This window comes from Geotrypetes seraphini, chromosome 3, assembly GCF_902459505.1.
Source record: "Geotrypetes seraphini chromosome 3, aGeoSer1.1, whole genome shotgun sequence".
In the NCBI taxonomy this organism is placed as follows: Eukaryota; Metazoa; Chordata; class Amphibia; order Gymnophiona; family Dermophiidae; genus Geotrypetes; species Geotrypetes seraphini.
Genome location: NC_047086.1, coordinates 314,509,067 through 314,531,160, shown reverse-complemented (window position 1 = coordinate 314,531,160; position 22,094 = coordinate 314,509,067). Strand labels below are relative to the sequence as shown.

At 41.6% G+C, this 22,094-nt stretch overlaps 1 protein-coding gene across 11 annotated transcripts in view; it reads right to left on the bottom strand.

Annotated features, from left to right (window-relative positions):
• Positions 1–22,094, bottom strand: part of PAK5 (p21 (RAC1) activated kinase 5) — a 287,465-nt gene that overhangs the window by 40,762 nt on the left and 224,609 nt on the right. For all 11 annotated transcript variants that reach the window (XM_033938815.1, XM_033938812.1, XM_033938811.1 and 8 more), the window contains one exon: positions 5,750–6,241. In XM_033938815.1, the coding sequence (XP_033794706.1) occupies positions 5,750–6,241 (492 nt within the window). The remainder of the gene's footprint in view (positions 1–5,749; positions 6,242–22,094) is intronic.

The following is a 22,094-nucleotide window of genomic DNA, read 5'->3' as shown; positions in this document are numbered from 1 at the left end:
TTGGTGGTGTGCTCAGAAAGGAAAGGCCGGATTTTAGTGACGTTGTAGAGAAAGAATCGACAAGTTTTGGTGGTCTGCTGGATATGCAAAGAGAAAGAAAGAGATGAGTCAAAAATGATCCCAAGGTTGCAAGCTGATGAGATAGAAAGGATGAGAGCATTATCCACTGAAATAGAGAATGGAGAAAGAGGAGAGGCAGGTTACGGAGGAAAGATAAGGTGTTCAGTCTTGGCCATATTTAATTTTAGGTGGTGGAGAGATATCCAGGTGGCAATGTCAAGCAGGCAGGCTGAAACTTGGGCCTGGGTTCCTGTAGAAATTTCAGGCGTAGAGAGGTAAATTTGAGTGTCATCCACATAGAGGTATTACTGGAAGCTGTGAGAGGAGATTACAGCACCAAGGGAAGAAGTGTGGATAGAGAAGAGAAGAGGTCCTAGGACAAAGCCCTGAGCTAATCCAACTGATAGCAGCAGAGGAGAATCCTCCAGAGCTTATGCTAAAAGTGCAATGGAAAAGATAGGAAGAGAACCATGTGATAACAGAATCCTGAAACCCAAGTGAGAACAGCATATTGATGAGGAGGCGGTGATCTAAAGTATCAAATGCCACAGATAGATCCAGGAGGATAAAAACACAGTAGAGGCCTTTGGATTTGGCCAAGAGTAGGTTAGCATCCAAAAAAAGGATCTGGGTATCATCATAGATAATACAATGAAATCTTCTGCCCAATGTGCGGCGGCCAAAAAAGCAAACACGACGCTAGGAATTATTAAAAAAGGGATGATTAACAAGACTAAGAATGTTATAATGCCCCTGTATCGCTCCATGGTGCGACCTCATCTGGAATACTGCGTTCAATTCTGGTCTCCTTATCTCAAGAAAGATATAGTGGCACTAGAAAAGGTCCAAAGAAGAGTGACCAAGATGATAAAGGGCATGGAACTCCTCTCGTATGAGGAAAGACTAAAACAGTTAGGGCTCTTCAGCTTGGAAAAGAGACAGCAGAGGGGAGATATGAGTGAAGTCTACAAAATCCTGAGTGGAGTAGAACGGGTACAAGTGGATCGATTTTTCACTCCATCAAAAATTACAAAGACTAGGGGACACTTGGAATTTTGTAGACTTCAATTATATCTCCCCTCAGCCGTCTCTTTTCCAAGCTGAAGATCCCTAACTTTTTAGTCTTTCCTCACAGCATTCATAGTGTGATGATAGTGGGATCATTTGGCACCACAGTATAATGCTTCACCCAGAATGGAAGCTCTTCTGTGACAACAGCACAATTTCCCATGCCTTATAAATTAACAATCTAATCAGAAAGATAAAAAACCATTGTATTAAAATCTGGATTCTCTGAATTCTGAGATGTTTGAGGAGAATAAATTCATTCATTCAATAATCTAAAGAGTTCTTTTATTACAGGCAGTCCTTAAGTTGAATTTATATGTAATTCAGATTTTGTACAGTACACAGTCTATAAAATCATTAAACATTACAAAAAAAAACAAACAAACCAGTCCTCAAAATAAAGTACTGCAGCTTAAATAGAAAGAAAATATTACTTTCGTTCTTCATCCATCCCATTGTTCCCTCTCCACCACATCTAACATTTCTCCTTCTCATCTCTCTCTTCCCCATGCAACTGTACCTCACCCTTCTCCCACCACCACCTTCGCACTTGCTTTCCTCCTGCGGGTATTACCTCCTCTGGCCAGCTCCCTCCTCCCTGCCGTACTTCTCTTCTCAAAGCCGTGGTAGCGGGTCCTGCACGCGGCCCGCAGCTGACCTGGAAGCCTTTCATCTATCAGATTCCATCTAGGAAACACCATTTTAGGAGCCCTATTCTATTGCATTATTGGGGTAATTCAGTAGAGGTCCCCTAAAGCAGTGTTTTTCAACCTTTTTACACCTATGGACCGGCAGAAATAAAAGAATTATTTTTGTGGACCGGCGGTTGAAGAACACTGGGCTAAGTCATAGGCCAGACCCCGCCCATCTCTACCCAATCTCCACCCCAGACCCTGCCCCCATAATAGTACTAATTGTAACACTATTTTTTCTATTCATTTTTCACAGATATACAATATAATCTTATTAACACATAATGGTTAACCACAAAATTAAACTACACAAAGCACACTAACAGCAAATGTAAATTCTCAAAATTCAATCACTAAATTAAAAAATAAAATCATTCCTCCCTACCTTTGTTGTCTCCCTCCCTCCATGCTATGCCTTACCTTCTCGCCTGCTCCCGCCTGGCCATTTTGTGCTGCTCCCAGTATTATCTTCAGGCTGGCTCCCTCTTCCTCACTGATGCAGTGCACAGTGCTTCATCTGGAAGCCTTCCCTCTGACGTTGCAACGTCAGAGAGAAAGTTTCAGGTTCAGGCACAGGATGCGCGTAGGAGCCACTGCCCGTGGCTTTGTGCACTGAATCAGTGAGGAAGAGGGAGCTGGCTCGAAGATAACGCCACATCGATTGCACCGTGGACCGGCGGTTGAAGAACACTGTTTTGGGCCTGATGCACTTGTTGGTCCTGTGGACCAGCAGGAAATTTCTGTGGACCGGCACCGGTCCACGGACCGATGGTTGAAAAACACTGCCCTAAAGTTAGATGCCAGGATTCTATGCGCCTGTGTGACAAGATGCTATTACAGAATACTAACATTAGTCGTCATCAATGCAGCTATATCAACAATTGTGTGTGTAATGGCCGTTAAGAATACTAGCCTAAATTGATATTTACATGCCAACATTTAGGTACGGCTACTTATACCATGTTAATGATTGGTGTACATATCTGTGATTAAATGTTGCATTTGAAAACATAACTGTCTTAGTGAATAAGTGCTGAGGACACCCCTGGCAGTGCCTCTCCCACATCCTAACAGTTTACATGCTAAAGGTTTTCGAGGCTAAGATTACGGAATTACGACGAAGTGCAGTTACGCATATAACTGTAAATTAGTGTCAATTAGCAACATTTAACATCAAGTATAGCTGTTATTGATTGTACCAATAAGCACCTAATTTATCAGCTAAGTTATGCATGCAAATTTACACAGCAAGCAAAATAAAGTGCATGCAACCTAACAGAATGCGTGGAAATCTGCACAATGCTTGGTCTACCCCCATCTCCTAACTGCCCAGAGAGATGAAAATATAGGGAACTCTTGGCTCATCCAGATTAGCCTGGGGATCCTGAAGCAAGCTTGAGTCTCAAATCTAGGGCTCCTTTTACTAAGGTGTGCTAGCGTTTTTAGCGCACGCAGGAAATTCCCGTGCGCTACGCTTCTAGAACTAACGCCAGCTCAATGCTGGCGTTAAGATCTAGCGCCCGCAGCGATGTAGCGTGTGCTATTCCGCGTGTTAAAGCCCTAGCGCACCTTAGTAAAAGGAGCCCCTAGTCTCCCTGTTTGACAAAACCTGAAGCTGACATTGCCCCTCATTCTATAACAGGGCACTTAAATTTGTGTACTGATTGTGCATATAAATTTATAGAACACTAGCACACAGGTAAACACACAGTTTTATGTGTAAATACCAGTAGAGCACTCAGTACTATTATATACAATATGGGACTCATAATCAAAAGAGAAAAACGTCCAAAAACCAGCCTAAGTCAGCACTTGGATGAACATTGTCCAAATACGTCCAAATGCCGATAATAAAAATGGGTTTTGGACGTATTTCTAAACGACCTAGGCCTTCATAGTGCCGCTGAATGACCAAAGCTAAACAGGGCACTTCAGGAGGAGTGTCGAGGGCGGGAGTTGGGCGGGACTTGGGCTGGCTTAGACTTAGTCGTACAGCATGTATAACCGAAAGTTATACAGCCCAGGATTGATGGAACTTGGACGTTGTGACTTAGACCATGTAAAACATGGTCTAAGTCACAAACACCCACCTAAAGTCACCAGATAAGCACTGCAAACAAATAAAACAGACCCCACACACACTACCTCAGTGATCACCAACCCCCCCCCCAACCCCAGAAAAATCGTAATCACACCTTTAAAATTCAGCCTCCAGACCATCATCACCTGGCAGCCTGGCATAGGAAAGCCTAGTCGTCCAGCACAGAGGTGGCTTAAGCCGTCTTGGGGGTGGGTTAGGGACTAATGGAGAGGAGGTCCCATGCCCATAAGCCCCTGTAATCACTGCATTGATACTTAAACATGTGCACTCCGTTATACACCCCCAAAACCATTTTGTTCTGGCATATAAGTGGCTCCAGCAGCCATAAGGGCTATTGGGGTGGCAGATAAGTGGGTCTAGGGAATTCTGGAGATGGTTTGGGAGGCTCACCATGATCTATAAGGGAGCTGTAGTGAGGAGAAGACATGGCACCCTTTTTGTGAAGTTCACAGCAGTGCCCTGTAAGGTACCCCACTATTTAGGTGCCATGTCTGGGTGTTCAGTCCATCACTTTGCAGACCCCTTCCACATCCAACAGGGCTTGTTCTAGGCGTTTTTGACTTGGACGAAAAGTTGGACGAAAATGTGGTATAAAGATGGACGATTTAGCGACTTGGACGATCAGATCGGCAGGACGAATAGTTAGACGATTTTCAAAACAAAAAAAAATTTTGGACGTATTTTTCAAAAATGTGTCCTAGATTGTTTTTTACTTTGGACGACTTGCAACTTAGATGAAAACGGACTTAGACGTTCCTTTCGATTATGCCCCTCCACGTATACAGATGCCTTTCAACTATCAACAAGGGGGGCGTATACATTGGCAAAGCAAGGTTCTCAGTTACATATTTAACTTACAGGATGCGTAAGTGCCGAATTTAGGTGTTAATATTTATTGACCTAGCACAACTGGGCACGCCTAAATGTAGCTGCATTGATGATGACAGGTTAGTATTCTGTAATAGCAACTTATCACACAGATGCCATTGCAGAAGTGAGGCTCTGTGTTGAGCATTGACGTGCCTAAATTGTGTCACCCAGTTATACAATTGCCTCCTGTGTATTTTTCTAACTACAGTATTTTGTTTCTTTTTTTAGGCCTGCTTCAAAAACTTTCCTCTCCATCCCTATAGACTAAAGTAGTCTCTCTCAAACTTTTTTAGCTCCGGCACACTAAACGGAGCAAATGTTTTTTGCAGTATATTATAATTGAAATTATAATATTGCAAAACCAACAAAAAATTAAATTTTAGAGTTATTTATTTACAGTTTTTAAAGCTATGTTTGGGTAATTGTAACAACGGTGAAGCTAAAGTAGATATAATAGAATTGCTAATCAATGCTTAAGGATGTGCTTGTTTTTGAATGCAAATTAACTCAAAACGTGGCTCAATAGTCAACAAGCAAACATCATCCACCATCTGCAGTCGCCCTCTTTTTTTTTTCAATTTAATTTGTCAGAACTTCCTAAAAAAATCCAACTTTGCAAAGATAAGAAGATCCAAACGGTAACAAAGCCCTGATTGCTTTGTTGTTCAAGTTAGGGTAACTACTGCTGAAAAATAAAAGTAAAACTAAAATTACTTGCCATTAGTTTTCAAGGACCAGTCTCGTCAAAGAATGATGCTTGTCTGGGCAGTTATATCCTTACGCACACAGACGCTCATAACATTGACAGATTCTTGCAATATACATGTCATCTATTCTACTGTATACCTTTGAAGGGAATTTTAAAAAAGAAAGTAAAATTCTTGAATCTCTTGTGGCACACAGTTTGAGAGACACCGGCCTAAAGAATAAAAAATCAGGAAACAAAATACAAAATTACCTCATTAAAGAGAAGTTCTCTCCTCTGTTGTTTCCTGAGGTCCATTTTCTTCACTGCAACTTGTTTTCCAGAGTGTTTCTCAGTGGCGATGCAAACTATTCCAGTTGAACCTTCTCCTATTTTAATGAAGTTGTCCAAGTACTCCCTGGGATCCCCTGGGCTGACTACCAGCTGCAGAGCGGCTCTAAACTGTTCATGTGATACTCTGGAGGAGTGCTGATCTGAGGCCGATCCCCAGCTGGGGTGTGAATAAGTGCTTGAAGTAATACTAGGAGAGCTTGGGTAAGATGCCGTGGACATGAAATGAGAACTCGTTGGGAGGGAAGACTGGTGATAAAGGGAGGATTTATAATACACTGGAGGATACTGATAGCAACCTGCTGAATAACTAGTCTTGTTCTGGCTTTGAGGTAGTTTTGCTGTGCCTCTGGGGTAGGTGTCAGATCCACTGAGTGGAGGGCTAATAGCCTTCTGTGCTCGATCGTAATCTACCTACAATAGAAAAAAAAATACAATTTACAAATGAAATAAATTTTGTTGAACACGTGCATTATTATATGGCATCAGACAACAAAATCACTATTTAAAATATAAACAACATCTATATTTCTTGTATGCCCTTTGTTACTCTGGTTGACTTCAATAAACATGATTTCCCCCCAAAAAAATATATATATAATCAACCTTAAAATGCTTTAAAAAAAAAAACCATTAAAATACAATTGGGAAGTAATTCTATAAATAGAGATCTACTTTTAGGTGGCAAGAAGTTTCGTACATTTACGCATACAAGTAGCCACTTAAGCACGTAAATGACCCCTTCTAGAATACTATTGGAAAAAGACACACCATGAATGTAGTGTACTACTGTATTACTACTACCTATCACTTATATAGTGAAGAAAGGCGTACGTAACGCTGTACATTTTGACAAATACGTTATAGAATACTGTAACTTTGTCCTTATTTTGGAAGCATCTCCACTAGAATGGCCTAGATGCTTAAATACCATTTCAAAATAGGAGTCATTCACATGTGGAGCAGAGGCAATGATCTGTGCAGGCCAATAATACATGGAAGCATAAAGCCTAGCTGGAAGTCTCAGTGGCCATTTTGGATGGTCTGAAATAAAAGGCATGACTGAGTGGACAGAGCTCCCGTCCCACTAGGCACTAGGGACCACACGAAAGACCAAGCAGCGGGTCATAGGTTGGGGAAGAGGCTTCTGGGGAGGGCATGTTTCCGGAAGATGCATCTTGACTCAGGGGGATTGCCATGTATCAGGCTGATGCCCACAATGGGTGTGTGTGTGTGTGGGTGGGGGGGGGGGGGGCTTCATCACATGAGGGGTTAAAATGGGGAGAAGTATGTGATCGGGGGTGGGGGTGGAATGGGGCTGAGCTGGCATTAGGATGGGGATACTGATACTATGCTCAGAGCCCTTACCAGGGCTACAGGAAGTGCTTGATATTCTCCCCTGCAGACGCTGGGACGCTGCAGATATCTGGGACACCGGAGACATGGCGGAGGCTCTTTGCTTGTCCTGTGAGGGCAGGGAATGCTGACGTGGATGTTTTCAGCTTCACATACACCCTTTGCTACATTTGTTTGTGTGTTTCACATTCACACATTTGACATCTGTCATTATCGGTAGGCAGAAGCCGATTCCATTCCCCTTCCCCATCTTAAAGCTGTGATATAATACTCTCAGTATACACATTAGTCTGAAACAATTTATGACATTGCAGTTGTAGGACCAGACATTACAGGGCAAAAATCAGGTGACAGAAGAAGCAGTTATTTTTCAGTACCATTTTAGAAAAGTCGCGGAAGTCGGAATCTAGACATTTTTGTCAAAACATTTAGATCCTGCAACATATTTTCACAAATGCAGAACTGAACATTTAAGCACTATTATAAAATCAATATATGTTTGTCTCCTGACCAAGACATCTTAAAGGCTGTCAAAAACAGTGCATAACAATGGCAATGTCTCATTATTTTTTAAGTAATTCCCAATCCTAGAAGGAAGAAATGTGTAAGACTTGCAGCCTATCAGGCTACAAAGCTTTGGAAATGTTTACCACCTCAATTTATGTCTCTGTTTAACCAAAGATTGTTTAGGAAGACTTTGAATATATGATGAATAAACTTGCTGATTAGCTATAGTGGCACGGTTTATAACTATTTGTATTCTGATATTTATTTATTTAAACAACTTATATACCACACTATCATGGATTGGATTGCAACAGGTTGAAATTAAATGTGCAGAAGACAAAGGCTATGGGGCTCATAATCAAAAAGAAAAACGTCTTCAAAGTGGCCTAAATGGGTACTTGGACGATCAAAAAGCTTGACAGTCCAAGTACCCATAACCTAAGCTGGTTTTAGACATATCTAAAACCAGCTTAACCCTTTCCCCTGCCTCTAAACGCATAGAGCGAAAAGAGGCATTTTTAGAGGAAGGGAAAGGGCGGGAGGTGGGCCGACCTAGACATAGTTGTACAGCAGGTATAACCAAAAGTTTAGACAGGTTGCCTATTCGGCACTTATATGTTTTGACTTAGACCAAGTGCCAAAAAAGGGGTCGTTGAGCTGATCGCAGCTGCTGCGATCAGTTTAGCGGCCCCGGCAACCTGCCTATCCCCCACCGCAACGATCACGGCAGGAGAGATGGCTCATCTCCCCTGCCACGATAACAATACCCAGAAGTGCCGCCAACCGCGGCACTTCAGATCGCTATCGCGCCGCGATACAGGCAGGAGGGAGCTCAACCCCTCCACCCCCAGCGACCCTCCCTACCTCCCACCCCCACTAAGATACGGGCAGGAGGGATGCCAGGTCCTCCTGCCCACAATGAACCCCCCCACGTCCGCCCCCTCTGAACCCCTGATTGGCCCCCGAGCCCCCCACCCGCCGGCCCCATGACACCCAATCATGAAAACACCCTGCGACACCACCCCACCACCACTGACACCCCCCCCTTTATCTGAAAGAAATTGGCAGATGGACGGGTCCCATGTCCGTTCGCCCAGCAGGCCCACCATCTGCAGAATAGCAGGCCTTAGGGCCTGATTAGCCCAGGTGCCTCAAGCCCCACCCAATTCTGGTTGGCCCAGGTGCCTAAGGCCCCTCCTGTGGTCGGAGTTTGAGGCGCCTGGGCCAATCAGGCCCTAAGGCCCGCCATTCTGTGCATGGCGGGCCTGCCGGGCGGATGGGCTTGGGACCCGTCCGTCTGTCCAATTTCTTTCAGGTAAAGGGTGGGGAGGGGTCACGGGGTGGGGGGGTTTGAGGGGGCGATCGTGGGGGGTTCATCGTGGGCAGGAGGACCTGGGATCCCTCCTGCCCGTATCTTAGTGGGGGTGGGGGTAGGGGGTCGCTGGGGCAGGAGGGCTTGGGCTCCCTCCATCTGGATCATATCGGGGGAGGTCGCCAGGCAGGAGGGGAGCCCAAGCCCTCCTGCCACAGCGACCCCCTACCCCCCACTCCCACTAAGATACAGGCAGGAGGGATCCCAGGTCCTCCTACCCACGATGAACCCCCCCCACAACCGCCCCCTCGAACCCCCCATTCGCCGACCCCACAACCCCTCCGAACCCCTGAGGGAGGGGAGCTTTGTATAAAGCGGGATATAAGTCAATAAACCATAAACCGTCATAAAAGTCTAGGTGGTTCACAAATTAAATATTCATAATTAAAATTCAAACATAGAAACATGATGATAGATAAAGGTCAAATGGCCCCATCTAGGGCTCCTTTTACGAAGGCGTGTTAGCGTGTTTAATGCGCGTGTCTTTTCATCACACGCTAATCCCCGCGCTGTCTGAAAAACTACCGCCTGCTCAAGAGGCGGCAATAGTGGCTAGCGCGGCCGGCGGTTTAGTGCGCATTATTACGCGTGTTAAACCGCTAGCGCGGCTTTTTAAAAGGATCCCCTAGTTTGCCCATCCGCAGTAACCATTATCTCATTCTCTCATTGAGAGATCCCACATGCCTTCTTGAATTCAGACATTCAGCCTCTTTTACAAAGCCGCACGAGCAGCTGCCGCACGGCAACAGCCCCGAAGCCCTTTAAATCTCTATGGCCTTCGGGGCTGTTAGCGCAGCGCAGCCGCTAGCACGGCTTTGTAAGAGAGGCCGATAGTCTCTGTCTCCACCACTTCTTTCAGGAAACTGTTCCACATATTTACCACCCTTTCTGTAAAAAAAAAAAAAGTATTTCCTTTGATTACTCCGGAGCCTATCATCTCTTAACTTCATCCTGTGCTCTCTCATTCCAGAGCTTCCTTTCAATTGAAAGAGACTCGACTCATGCGCATTTAAATGTATCTATCTTATCTCCCCTCTCCCGCCAGTCTAAAGTATACAGATTGAGATCTTTAAGTCTGTCCCTATACAACTTATATATATTGTAATTCTGGATGATTGTTATAATTCTTTTAAATTAACTGTAAAAACCCATGTTTCGCAGTACTGCATTTGCATCATATAAATAATCAATATAATGTAGACTGGCAAATTGCTTAACATACCACAAAATATCAATGGTCAACACTGAAAAGCTCTTTTAATTTTTCTAAGTTATCCACATAGTGGCCTGGATATTGCTGTTATTCGTATAAAACTCCACTGCTGGCTGCATTATCCGAATATTCAGCAAAGGCCATTATTTGACTAGTAGTGCTATCTGGATATTTTTGGACTGCAGTGGCTGTATTAAAAAAAAAAAAAAAAAAACCAACCCAAAACCCTATCACGGCACTGATCTGATTATTTCTAGTGACAAGTGAAAATTATCTGACAGAAAATGGTCTTGATGGGAGGCTCAGAAGAGAGAATGAAATCTGAGTTAATTAGCTTTTCTTTTTTTTTCATGCAGAGGTTATCTAGTAAGGTAAGTCTTTTTTTTTTTAAAGATTCAACCTTCTACTCCTTTATACTAAGTATATAAATTGTTCTTTATTCACAACACATTTCCATGTGCATGATACTTGTATAAAAAATGCAAAAACATTATTTAGAAATGTATAGAAAGGGTTGGAATAATGATCTATTAAACTAAAAATGAGTAATTTCCAATTTCACCTTGGAACAGAAATAGCTCATGACAATTGTGTATAACACTTATACAGAAAGAGTTAAACACAGCCTCCTGATGTATTGTAATTACAATTAATTATGGCAATGAATTCACTTAATTTTGCTAGTGGTGCAGGGAGATGGACAGGGCATAAGACTTGACACTGCTATAAATTGCTTGTATTACTGCTGGCTGTCAGCCAGGAAGCCCCTGATCCATGTTAGGTAAGTGCACATTAATCTGAATTTGGCAGCGTAATCAAGGACCCAACTGAACTGTGAAATTGAATTCTGCAGTGGAACATCATTTCACCATTTTATGTTAAGACTGCAAGAGAGAGAGAGAGAAAAAAAAAAAAAAAAAATTTGCCGCAACATCAATTTGTCACTGTAGCCTGCTGCAAAGTACAAAGGAGTGTGCCTGAGCACAACCCAAGGAGGAGGAGGAGGAGGCGGACCCAGATCATAATACCGAAACTGCTCTTCTGCAAAACTCTTTCCACGTGAGAAGGATTGCATGTCTAGCCACTGAAGGCACTTCAAAGGCTGCAAAGTCTGCAAGATGAAAACCGTGCAAACATTTTCATACATCTCTATGAAAGGAAAACCACATCTGAAATAGCAAAACCTAATTTTCCTTTCCATACATGCGCGCAATAAGGATATTTGACTTCTATTGTGAAAATCATAGAACTGCAGAATAGACAAATATTTTTAATTTTATTTATTTATTTTAAAAATTTATATTCTGCATATCCTGCAATTCTATGCGGAGTACCATAAAGCATGCAAATGAAAAATAACAAATTACAGCCTTCTCATACAACACATATATCTGGAGACACTTCCCATGCTGGGGAAAAAAACCCCTAAAAGCATTTGGGATAACTTGACAGAATATGTTGCTGCAACCTGCAGAGATTTACTTTAGACATAGGCCCCCTTTTACAAAGGTGAGTTAGCCATTTTTGCGCATGCTAAATCTACGTGCGCGCTAAACGCTAACGCACTCATTATATGTCTATGGATGCGTTAGCGTTTAGCGCGCGCTAAAACAGCTATCGCGCCTTTGTAAAAGGGGGCTATAGTTTCAGCGTCTCTTGGAATTTTCCTGATCAGATGTTATTGGCATTTATAACCACTTTATCATGTAGAATAATGCTGCATTAATGCCATACTGTTAAGGATCAAATTAAAGATATTTTTGGCAATAAAATATGAAAATTAATACAGCCTTCCCTAACCTTTTCAAACATGACTGGTGTTTTCAGAAATTCAGGTAAAAATGAACAAAACATAAATAATGATTGTAACAACAGTCGAATGCTGCTACAGAAACTATCACCGTTATGGAATTAATATATTTTGTTTTTACGTTACTGTCCTTTGAGCTATTTCAGTTACACTACCAGACAAGCACACGCCCTGAGGACTAGAGATTGTAGGCCCCCTTCAGAAACAGGTCAGATGAGAAGATTAAGCTCAGACATGAAATCCATCAAATGAGAACTGCAACTGCTGCTACAAAATGAGCTCACTGGCCCATAAAAAAATCTGAATAATGCATGCTTAGAGTATTTTATGGCTTACATTTTCAAAAAAATATATAAAGACCAATGCTATAAAAATATGCATATCAGTGCTGTTTTCCACACATGCTATGCAGTAAGGCCTGTACACTCCATTTATGACTGAACATCACATGCACATAGGTTTTACCAGGCCCACTGGCATGATGAACTGCCCTCCACCTGTTATTTACAATGGGCAAAACATTTATAGCAGACTTTGACTAGATGTCATATTTTGACTATGCAGCCCCAAATCTCTCATGTCAACCTGACTTTTCACTCTGGGCTTCTATACATTGGGGATTCCCTCTCTCCACTTCCAGTGTCCTCCAAACCCTTCTAAACTCTAGTCTGTAACCCTGCCAGTCAGCAACACCCTGTGAAGAATATTTCAGGGAGAATCCCCATCACCACAAAGTACTCTTAACACTTTGAGCCATGGATTTATTTATTTAGTTACTTGCAGACATTTGATATACCATTATTAAGGCTCATGGATAGCAGAGCACTTTATATCATTGATCATTGATAAGTATGTTAAAATGAAGCAGTCTCAGAACCCCGCTATTTACCCTTCTCCATTGAGAATATTGACCATTTAAACCTACTTTCTGTTTTCTATCTTTCAACCAGTTCTTACTCTATAATAAGACATTACCTCCTATCCCATGACTTTCTAATTTCCTCAGCAGTCTTCCATGAGGTACTTTGTTAAATGCCATGTGAAAATCCAAATACACAATAGCGACCAGTTCACCTTTATCCACATGTTCATTCAACCCTTCAAAGAAATGTAGTAGATTGGTGAGACAAGAATTCCCTTGACTAAATCCATGTTGGCTTTCTATCATTAATCCATGCTTTATGTATGTTTATGTTATTATATACAGGGCAGGATTAATTCTTTGAGGGCCCCTAGCCACACAAATACATTGGGCCCCCCTGGCCCTGCCCTGCCCCTACCCATGTCCCGCCCCCATTTATCTGTTTTGTTCTGCAACTCTTGCAGCAACTCTTTGCATCTTCCAGTCCACCCCCTCCAACATCACTTATTCAGGTTGGTTGATGGTGATGCCGGGGGAGGGTGGTGTTGTCGATCTTTCCCGGGGGGCCCGCGTTGCCAAGGGAAAAAACAAACAAATCGAGTCCTCGGTTTCATCGGGCCCCCCTGACAACTTCGGGCCCTAGGCACGTGCCTACTTGGCCTATTGGTTAATCCAGCCCTGATTATATACTTGATACCCCATTGAATGTTAAAAGTCACAGTGGCTTACAAAATAATCAATCTACATAAAAATAAGAAAAGGAACACCATATCTATATAGGAAAGAAGACGATCACACTAAAGTCCATATAAATTTTAAAACAATAAGAAACATTTAATACTAAAAGAGATAAATCAAAATAATAAAAAAAACTAAAATTAAATACTCTTGCAGTTTCCCAACTGAAGCAACAGACCTGAGTTATTAAGGGCTCCTTTTACTAAAGTGCGCTACCGTTTTAAGCGCACGCAGCAGATTAGCGTGCGCTAACCTCACGCTACACGGCTAGAATTAACGCCAGCTCAATGCTTCCCTTAGAGTCTAGCGTGCGCGGCATTGTAGTGTGCGCTATTCCGCGTGTTAAAGCCCTAACGCAGCTGCTTAGTAAAAGGAGCCCTAAAAGTCTTTAATCAGAGGAAATACCAAAGGTGTTTTGAAAATAGAATGTTTTTTCAAGTGATTTACATCTTGGAAATGAAAGCTCTACATGTATATATGAAGGATGATTATTCCAAAGAAACGGAGAAACAAAAATAGATAGCATTACGGGTGGATTCATATTGAGCTAACCTAACTGACGGAAGAATTTAGAGAACGTAATGACCATGGTACATAATGAAGTATAGGGTATTGGATGTCTTCCAATAAATTGCAACTGAATGCCTCAAAAACTGAACCCCTTTGAATCCACAAAGAACAATATACCCACACTCGGCCCACTCTACTCTGGGACTCAACTATCATAACTGCAAAGGACCATGTACGCAGCTTAGGGATACTCCTTGACTCCAACTTATCACTTTCCAACCACAACTCTCAGGTGGTCTCCTCCTCATTCTACTAACTAAGACAACTATGAAAAATAAGGAATTATTTCTTTAAGGAATTGCTTAATTTCCTCCAATTGAGGTGAGATAGGTTCCCATGCAGAACTAGAGATGTTGGCAGATGAATCCGTAGCCAAATGGGAGTTGATGGCCGCCATGTTTTCTGTCTCACGGTGTGATTAACTACTGCCTTGAAATACAAAATCTTGCAAATCTGTTGGTCTCTTTTTACTAATTAAATTAATTCCTGTTCAGTAACACTTCTAGAGCTATTCAGGCTTAGCAAAAATGTGGTTTAAGATGCAGATGAGCACAGATTGCTCCAGGAGGAGCCTTGGGATTAAGCAGCCATTTGGCCCGGTGACATCACTTCCTCTCCTGAGGCAGTACTTTTAAAATTCACCCTGTTTATCTTCCCTCCATCCAGCATCACTCCATCTCTGTCTTTCTTTCCCCCATCCAGTCTGTCTGTCTCTCTCTCTCTCTGTGGCTGCCTTCCCCCAGCCAGTATCTCTGTCTCCTTCCCTCTCACTTACCCTCTTTTTGCTGTCGTCCTTGGCTTCCTAAATGCAGCCATAAAGATGCTGAAGTAGGACCACATTCCTATGCACATCATTGCTACCCCCTATGATGTAGACTTCTGTATCAGAGGAAATGGGACAGACAGACAGACCTGGAAGCGACGTGTGCAAGAACATGATCCTGCATCAGGTCTTTATAGCTGCATTTAGGAAGCAAGGACAGCAGCAAAAAGGGGATAAATAGGAGGGAGGAAGACAGAGAAACCACAGAGGGAGAGAGAGAGAGAGAGAGATCGAGAGAGATCACCTGAGTTTATAGGAAAAGGTTTGGGTTGGAGAGTCGATTCTTGGGTGGTCTGAATATCACAATTTTAAAGAGTCTGAATCCGGATTTCCAGCATCCAGATTTTTAGACTTGCATTATAGCATATGCATGTCTGTTTATGCAGGGCATGTAATTTTATAAAGGGAGGTAATATGTGCATATTTTAAGTGACAAATCTTAGGCCACATGGAATAGGGGCATGTTCTGGGTGGGGTATAGGTAAGCACTTGCTACATAATTTTTAATGTCTACTCTAAACACATGTTATAATCTCTTGTCTACAATCAGATAATATAGGCATCAAGCTTTACTCCAACTTTTTCAAGGTTTTCCGTAGATTAACACTTCTAAAACAACAGTACCTTGAATAACTAATTTTGTTTCCGTTTTCAGAACTCAGCAGACTATACACACCAAAGTCGTCATTGGTCTTATTTATATTTTCTATGTAATATTTTAAAGTGCTCAATAGTGCAAACTTATTGAAATAAATATACTTATTTTATGAATTTAAATATAATTTAAATACTCATCTTAGATACAAAAACATGGCTTAGGGGTTTAAACTCTTTTAGAAGTGTTAGCCATATGGTCTAATGAGCACTTATTTCACACTGCTGCCCATTTATCCAAAAATATTGGATCATTGGTAAATAAATTAGGGGCTTTGGTAACATGTAAGCTCCTCTGAATCATTTGTTGTTTCATATGTTCTACCATGGACATATATACTGTTAGGAGCAGCACAGAGCATTCAGTGCGCTGGCCTGCGCTAAAAACCACTATTGCGGTTTTTTAAAAGGGAAGTTAAGTTACAGTAGACATTAGCACATGTTTACCACAGCCTAAAAGCTTAAAAGGGCTTACTGTGGGACGTGCCGAGGAGGTACATTCTGAATGTGTCCATGGAAGCCACATGCTAAAAAAATATTTTTTAAAATTTTTCCAGGAGGGGGTATGTCTCGGTGGGGGTGGGGCGGGGGCAGAGAGTGGGAGTTTCTGTGCTAATCAATTAGTGTATCTACATTGCAGCAAACTGATTAGTTCGGATTTAGCGGGTGAGCCCTTATTTCTACAAAATTAGATGACGGTAATGGCTCATGCACTAGTATTTGGTAAAGGCTGCAAACAAATGTCAACATTTAGTGCATGGTCATTAATTCGGAAAATGGAAAATCAGCCATCTTCTGGTAGCAGTAGAAAAGGGCCTTAGTACTCAGGAAAGACTCACGCAAGGGTGCGCTAAGGCCACTTTCTACTGCAGCTCTGTATAATGATCCCTAAATCAGTTATTAATGACATAAGCATTAGCGCATCCAAAGTCATTAGCATGCATGGTACTGCTTAGTATAATTTAGTAGCTACACTCCCATACATATTTAATATTAAATTAAAATGATAGTTTTATTTTGATCTATTTTGCAGTTCAAAATCCACACGTCTATCAAGCCGCTTCAGAATATAGGTTTCATGTGAATCAATGCACTGCATTCCTTTTTGTCACAAATGATGGCCTTCAAATGACACTGTTCACAGGGTCACTGTATTAGACCTCAAATCACAGCATTCATAGTGTGATGATAGTGGGATCGTATGACACCACAGTATAATGCTTCACCCAGCATGGAAGCTCTTCTGTGACAACGGTACAATTTCCCATGCCTTTCGTCCCATTATATGGTCTTCATGCACCATTTCACAGCCAGTCACAGCGACCTTCATTTAGTTTTACTAATTTCCTTTATCCCTGTTTTTCCATTTCAGTTGTTTTATAGAACATGATGTTGAGTGATTCAGCAGTCAAATGTGACAGTGAGCCCTTCAGGGACAGAAAAATACCTACTGTACCTTAATGTACACTGCTTCAATGGCTTTTAGCCTGGCAGGTATATATAAGAAACAAAATGAAATAAAATAATTCTCAAACCTGTGATAACTGATAATCTTTCAATAAGGTAGAAAGGCAGAGTACTCTTTTTAGTATGACAGAACATAAGAATAGCTTTCCTGGGTCAGACCAATGGTCCATCAAGCCCAGTAACCTGTTCTCACAGTGACCAATCCAGGTCACTAGTACCGGTTGCCTAAGCCTCTGCCTATGGGAGGGGTTTTAAGCGCCTGGGCCAGTCAAGGCCTAAGGCCCCTCCCCGGTGCATCCCTGAACAGGATTCCCAAACGACCCCTGCAAGGAATCATCTTGTCTCCTTGTGAGCTCCGAGGTGTCTGCACATTTGTGCTTTGCTGAAGATGCTCAGTCATAAATTGAGGGTTCTATGAGGGATTTTTTGAAAAAAAAAAAAAAAAAAAAAAGAGCCACTTGTGATGCCATTGTCCTAGAGCAGTGGTCTCAAACTCGCGGCCCGCCAGGTACTATTTTGAGGCCCTCGGTATGTTTATCATAATCACAAAAGTAAAATAAAAGTTTCTTGATCATATGTTTCTAGCTATAAATGACAATATTATTATTAAGACTTAGGCAAAAGGAAAGATTTATAAACTATAGAGTTTTACCTCATGCAAAATTGTCATTTCTTTCATAAGACATTAACTATTTTTTCTGCGGCCCTCCAAGTACCTACAAATCCAAAATGTGGCCCTGCAAATGGTTTGAGTTTGAGACCACTGTCCTAGAGGGACCAGAAGGGGCTAAACCCAGCACTCCCATTCCCCCTCACATGCCCTGTGGCCATTCCCCCTCACGTGTCCTGTGGCACATGGAACATGGATGCTCCTCAGCCAGCTATCCTGCGCAAATCTGGCATGTATCAGGGGTAAAACAGCTTGAGAAGTCTATCTCTATTGATTTAAATCCAAATCAAGGCAGATAGCTTTTAAAATCAAATCAAGAAATCCAAGATGGCCTCTGTGGAAGCATTTCGGTGTTAACAAACGGCCCAGGAGAACTACACCAAAGTTTTAAAAAAATCAGGAAAAGGGTTTTTGGAGGTGGAGTACCCTAAATCTAGCCACATAAACCCCCCAAAATGAAATTAGAGATACCCCCGATGTCTCCCATATACAGCAATATGTACTCACAGTTGTGCTGGTGCAGTGCTTGCTTCAGCTGAATCAGCAACTGAGATATGGCGAATAATGTCTCAGACAAGCATGTAAAAATGATCCAGATGTTTGTTTCTTCAGGTTGCCAGGCTGAGAACCCCAAATTCTCATAGCTCCACAAGTGACTCGGGGGGAAACGCAGCCTGCACCTGATAAAGCCCTCAAGGCTGACACAGGGCCACTCAGCCTGCGCTCAAGCTCTAGAGTACCAATGAAGGATCTTGACCTGGCCTTCCTGGTCTCTGGACTGAGTTTTTCCTTGACCAAAATGCTGATTTGTGTTTAAACATAGTTTCTGACTTGTCTCACTTCTCACATGTTAGTCTGCTTCAACTCTGTGCTGTAACTGCATCCTGTGTAAGCTGAAAAACATGACCATATATGTACTTTGCCCTCCTGGACATGTAATAACGAAACTGCAAGGCTTAGAAAGGTAGAAATGCTCCCCATAGGACAGTAGGAACAGAACCCCCTCGAACCCCTTGACCCAATAGTAAATGCAGACTTGTAAAAGATGTAAGGAAAACAGCAAATAGAAACCTTTACTTAGCATGCAGCTATCTAGTCAGGAAATGTTTAAAAGTCACTGAACATCTTGTTTCTCAGCACTTCGGAAGCTGCCATATTGGTGCTCTGAGGTCTATTCTGCATATGCTGAATAAAGCCTGTTCCTTTCTTCACATCTGAGTTTTTGTGGCTGACCAAAAGTGACCTTTCATCAATAGTGAGCCTTACTACCAGGGGAACAGATCCTGAGCAACCCCCCAAAAAATTGTTAATGTATGCCAATCAGGCAGGTCAGAAAAAGTCTATGTCTTTTCCCAAGAAGAGATGCCCCAGTAACACTGGCGACCTTTCAAGCACCGAGAAGCCTCAAAATCTAAACACAAAAATTACACCAGAATCAGAGCAGACCAGAAAGACACCTTCCAACTCACAAGTTGAAGGAAAAACTGAGGAGGTACAGCCCAGCCCAGCAATGCAGGAGGCGGAGCCAAAAAATATAGATGATGACCTCTACATAACTCGCAATTAAAGAAGAATAATCCAATGGGTCAAGACTCATATGCTTTTTGCACTTGAAGGTGGCACCTACCCATCAACCTGCAAAATATTCCAGCCAGAAAATAGATGCCAGAGAAAGCATATTGGCTTAAAGCCTGGGAATACATATCTATGGAGAAAAATATCATTTCACACCAGCTCAGAGCCAGGCACAGATTTAAAAAATGCCTGTTTCAGTTAGTCATTCTCCTTACTTCCCCATAGTTTATTTCTTTCTCCAAAATGAAGCCAAACTAATATTACACCTTACTATGGTGGCACTTACATATGTAGGCCTGTAAAATGTGACAACTACATGTGGAAGTGGTACCACTTACATATGGCAGTTGCAAAATCTACACTGCCTTTTGTAGCTGCTCAGACCATGTCATTTCATTTTATCCACATGTAGGTTTTATAAAATGGCTACCCCCACTGTACATGCCAGCAAATATGTACATGTGCACTGCTGCAGCTGTTTTAGAAAAGTCTCTGCATTGACAGAGCTTTATCTTTTTTTTAGTTCACAATTTACTGCCATATCAAGAGTAATCTGGTAGCATGGTCATAGCCCTAATGCCAACATGACAGCTTGTGCTGTAATCCTTCTCCCCAATCACAGACACTTCATTCTCCCCCCCCCCCCTCGATAATAGACATCTTTAATTCTTCCGATTCCCCTGCCATCCTCTCCCACCTTTCTCAAATTCAACCCTCCCTTTACCCTCCTGGTCCCCTCACCTCCATGTCTTCTCTGGAAGCAAGGTATAGAGGGTGACCCCCCCCCCCCATAACATATACACTGTATTACAGACTAATTCACTCATATTTCTAAAATCTTATTTATTAATCGATTAAGCATATTAATACTCATTTGAAATTTCTCATATTGTCGGCTAAGGAGGGTCACTCTTCCGACATTATTCATGTTTTGCTATGTGCTGTATTAAGGAATACCCCCAATGTTTATGTAACCATGGGTTACAAAAATAAGTTTGAATTATGTTATAGTTTATAGGGCAGAAGATCTGATAGAAATTTTATTTTGAAGTGAAAAGTTTTGATTGTTAGCTGGGTAATTTAATGCTGTATTTGCCTGCCTGAGAGTGAGAATTATGGAATGTTTATGTCTGCATCAGGTCTGATGAGATCACGTAGCAGTGAGCAGGGCAGGTCAGGATTCTATATCTGCCAGAGGGAGAAAAAAAGAGTTGGGAAAAGTTCAATTTGAAAGACAGGTTGGTCTGGGGTTTGTTTGAGAATAGTTTAAAATACACCAGGGTTGGAAAAGTTAGTGAATTTCAATTATTTTTTCTTTTCTATGGGTAGTTAGAGAAAATTAAAGCAACAAACATATTTTTCAGGGTGTTAGGGTTTTGCTCCCTTTGATTTCTTTAAGTTAGGAAGTAGGTTTGCTGATGATCAAAACTGAATCTCAAAAGAAGAAGAAAAGAAGCGCTGGTACCCAACGGCTGTGAAAAATAAACAACGGAGTCCTGTGAGAAAATTTACATTTGAAATCTGTGAGAAAAATCTTTTGAAAAGACTAAATTCTACGAGGAAAAGTTTATTTGGGATTTTATGTTAAAGTTATTTGGATATATATATCTTTTAGAATTGTAATAATAAAATAACAAAAACTCTTATTTCTTGTAAATTCTTTTTAAAAAGGTAATTTTAGATTTTATGTTTAACTTTTCCCTCTTAAGAGACTGAAAATAGGGAGTTTTTGAAGAGGGAGGGGTTACATTTAGCCTACCCCATCCTTCTGATCCAACTGTTTACTCAGGGCAGTCCGTTATACATCGAAACATGAGTCATTGGAAGAGTGACCTATCCAAGCCGACAATATGAGAAATCTCAGATGAGTATTAATGTGCTTAATCGATTAATAAAAAAGATTTTAGAACTAAGAGTTATAGGACTAGTGATGAAACAGGCAGATAAAGCTTAGTGCAGGGGTCCCCAAAGTCCCTCCTTGAGGGCCGAATCCAGTCAGGTTTTCAGGATTTCCCCAATGAATATGCATGAGATCTATGTGCATGCACTGCTTTCAATGCATATTCATTGGAGAAATCCTGAAAACCCGACTGGATTTGGCCCTCAAGGAGGGACTTTGGGGACCCCTGGCTTAGTGGCATGAAAATTAGATGATCACCAAGTATCGCCACTGAGGCCCTATAACAACGACGACAAACCATTTTGGATATCATTGTGGAAGGTCAGGTTTCCTATTTGATTTTTCTTGTTTGTTATTTTTTGAGATTCCTGTCAAAGAATAGCAACCATAATGTTGTGGGGGTATTTTATAAATTATACATGCAAGGTGGTATAAACTTGTGATGAGAATGTGTCTAGTGGAGGCAGTTTTGAGTATTTATCAGTACGTAGGTGTACCTACGTTGCCTTTATAAAATAGGCTTAAAATAAGTGACTTTTTCAACTTTGACATAAGTTCCCTCTTATAAAATAACTTCCATATGCACATTTTGTTATGTATCATGCAAATTTAATTTTTCTGTGTTATATGTTTATTTTTTATTTACTATTTGCATACCTACTTACAATTGTAATTTTTGTAAATTGTCATGTGCCTACTTCATTCAAGCTTTTCAGAAGTGTGGTCAAAACAAACAAACAAAAGTATGTT